The 1286-nt window shown below is 38.0% G+C and overlaps 1 protein-coding gene across 1 annotated transcript; it reads right to left on the reverse strand.

Annotated features, from left to right (window-relative positions):
- Window positions 1–27: 27 nt before the first annotated feature.
- On the reverse strand, window positions 28–971 carry LOC107736195 (histone deacetylase 6-like; the record flags this gene model as incomplete). Its single annotated transcript, XM_016547672.1, has 4 exons — window positions 890–971; window positions 775–815; window positions 580–676; window positions 28–125 (listed from the first exon to the last, which is right to left on the reverse strand). Coding segments are annotated over exons 1-4 (287 nt in total), but the record flags the coding sequence as incomplete, so codon positions are not given.
- Between the last annotated feature and the right edge of the window lie 315 nt (window positions 972–1286).

The following is a 1286-nucleotide window of genomic DNA, read 5'->3' on the forward strand; positions in this document are numbered from 1 at the left end:
TGCTAAGAATAACAGATGCAACGAGACCTGTTGATGGAGAAGCCGTTACGCAGCTGTGATGTCATCACCTTATCCACCAGCTGGAGAACCGATCCCACTGCCAGACAGGCAGAGGTGAAAAATTCCTGGAGGAATTAAAAAATTCCACACAATTAAAGACATGTTGTTGGGCATCCATTAACAAATAAAATAAATTCTAATTATTATGTTTTATTGTTTTGTATCATAAAAAATAAAAAAAACAATAAGCCAAAAGAGATTTTGATTCATGATCAAGTCCTTTATAGGCAATAGGGTTGCAAAACGGTGGAACATTTCCAGTAAATTTCGGAAACATTCCAGAAACTTTGGAAAGTTTCCAGGATAATTTTTTTGGACTATTCCAGGGATTTTTGGAAAGTTTCCGGAAATGTTCCACCGCTTTGCAACCCTAATAGGCAATAATGCTCAATATAGTCAATATTATCATGCTGACTTTAAGAAACATCAGGGAATGTACTGGATTAAGATGAACACTGAAACATCGGGAATGGAAGAATAAGCACAGGACTGGTGAAGACTTGTGATTAGGTGACTTACAGGGTGCAGGAAGACAGAGTCATATTTATCAGCCAGAGTCTTTAGCTCCTCCTCTGACATTTTCTGAGTGGATTTCATCAGCTCTGCATACTCCTTCCTATTGTACACGACACATTCCCCCGTGTGGCGTAAGATAATCATAAACCAACTCGATGAACGGTGTCAATCTTTATTCAGTCTTGCATATAAACTTACGTATGAACGAGTAAAAGCTCATCTTCTGACACAGCTCTGGCCTTAAACACAAAACTAATGCAATTAAAACTCAGGTACAAACCTGTTATCATCATCACTACAAGAGTATCTCTACCTCTACTCGTACGCAGCGTCCCAGCAGACCTTCCGTCTCCAGCATCTCCATCACAGTGCTCACTCTCGCTGGACACTCTGGGTGACTGAAAACAAAGACATCCAACCCACTGTTACAGAATAACCAATACTAATTTAAAACGAGGTTAAGTATCAAGAATAAGTGCAACTTTTTGGGATTAAATCACTAAAAATACTATTTCTATTTTAAGGCATCTTTAAACGAATGCTCAATTCAAGTTGATACAAACTTAATGCATATGACTAGAACGTTCTATCTTTGAATGCTTCATTAGCATCTACTGGAGAGTCTTAAAGGGTTCCCAAATTACTTTTTTTGTTAAAGGGATAGTTCACCCAAAAATGAATTTGTGTTCCGAAGACGAACAAACGTCTTA

The sequence above is a fragment of the Sinocyclocheilus rhinocerous genome, unplaced genomic scaffold (assembly GCF_001515625.1).
Source record: "Sinocyclocheilus rhinocerous isolate Xijiao unplaced genomic scaffold, SAMN03320098_v1.1 C36553664, whole genome shotgun sequence".
Classification (NCBI taxonomy): domain Eukaryota; kingdom Metazoa; phylum Chordata; class Actinopteri; order Cypriniformes; family Cyprinidae; genus Sinocyclocheilus; species Sinocyclocheilus rhinocerous.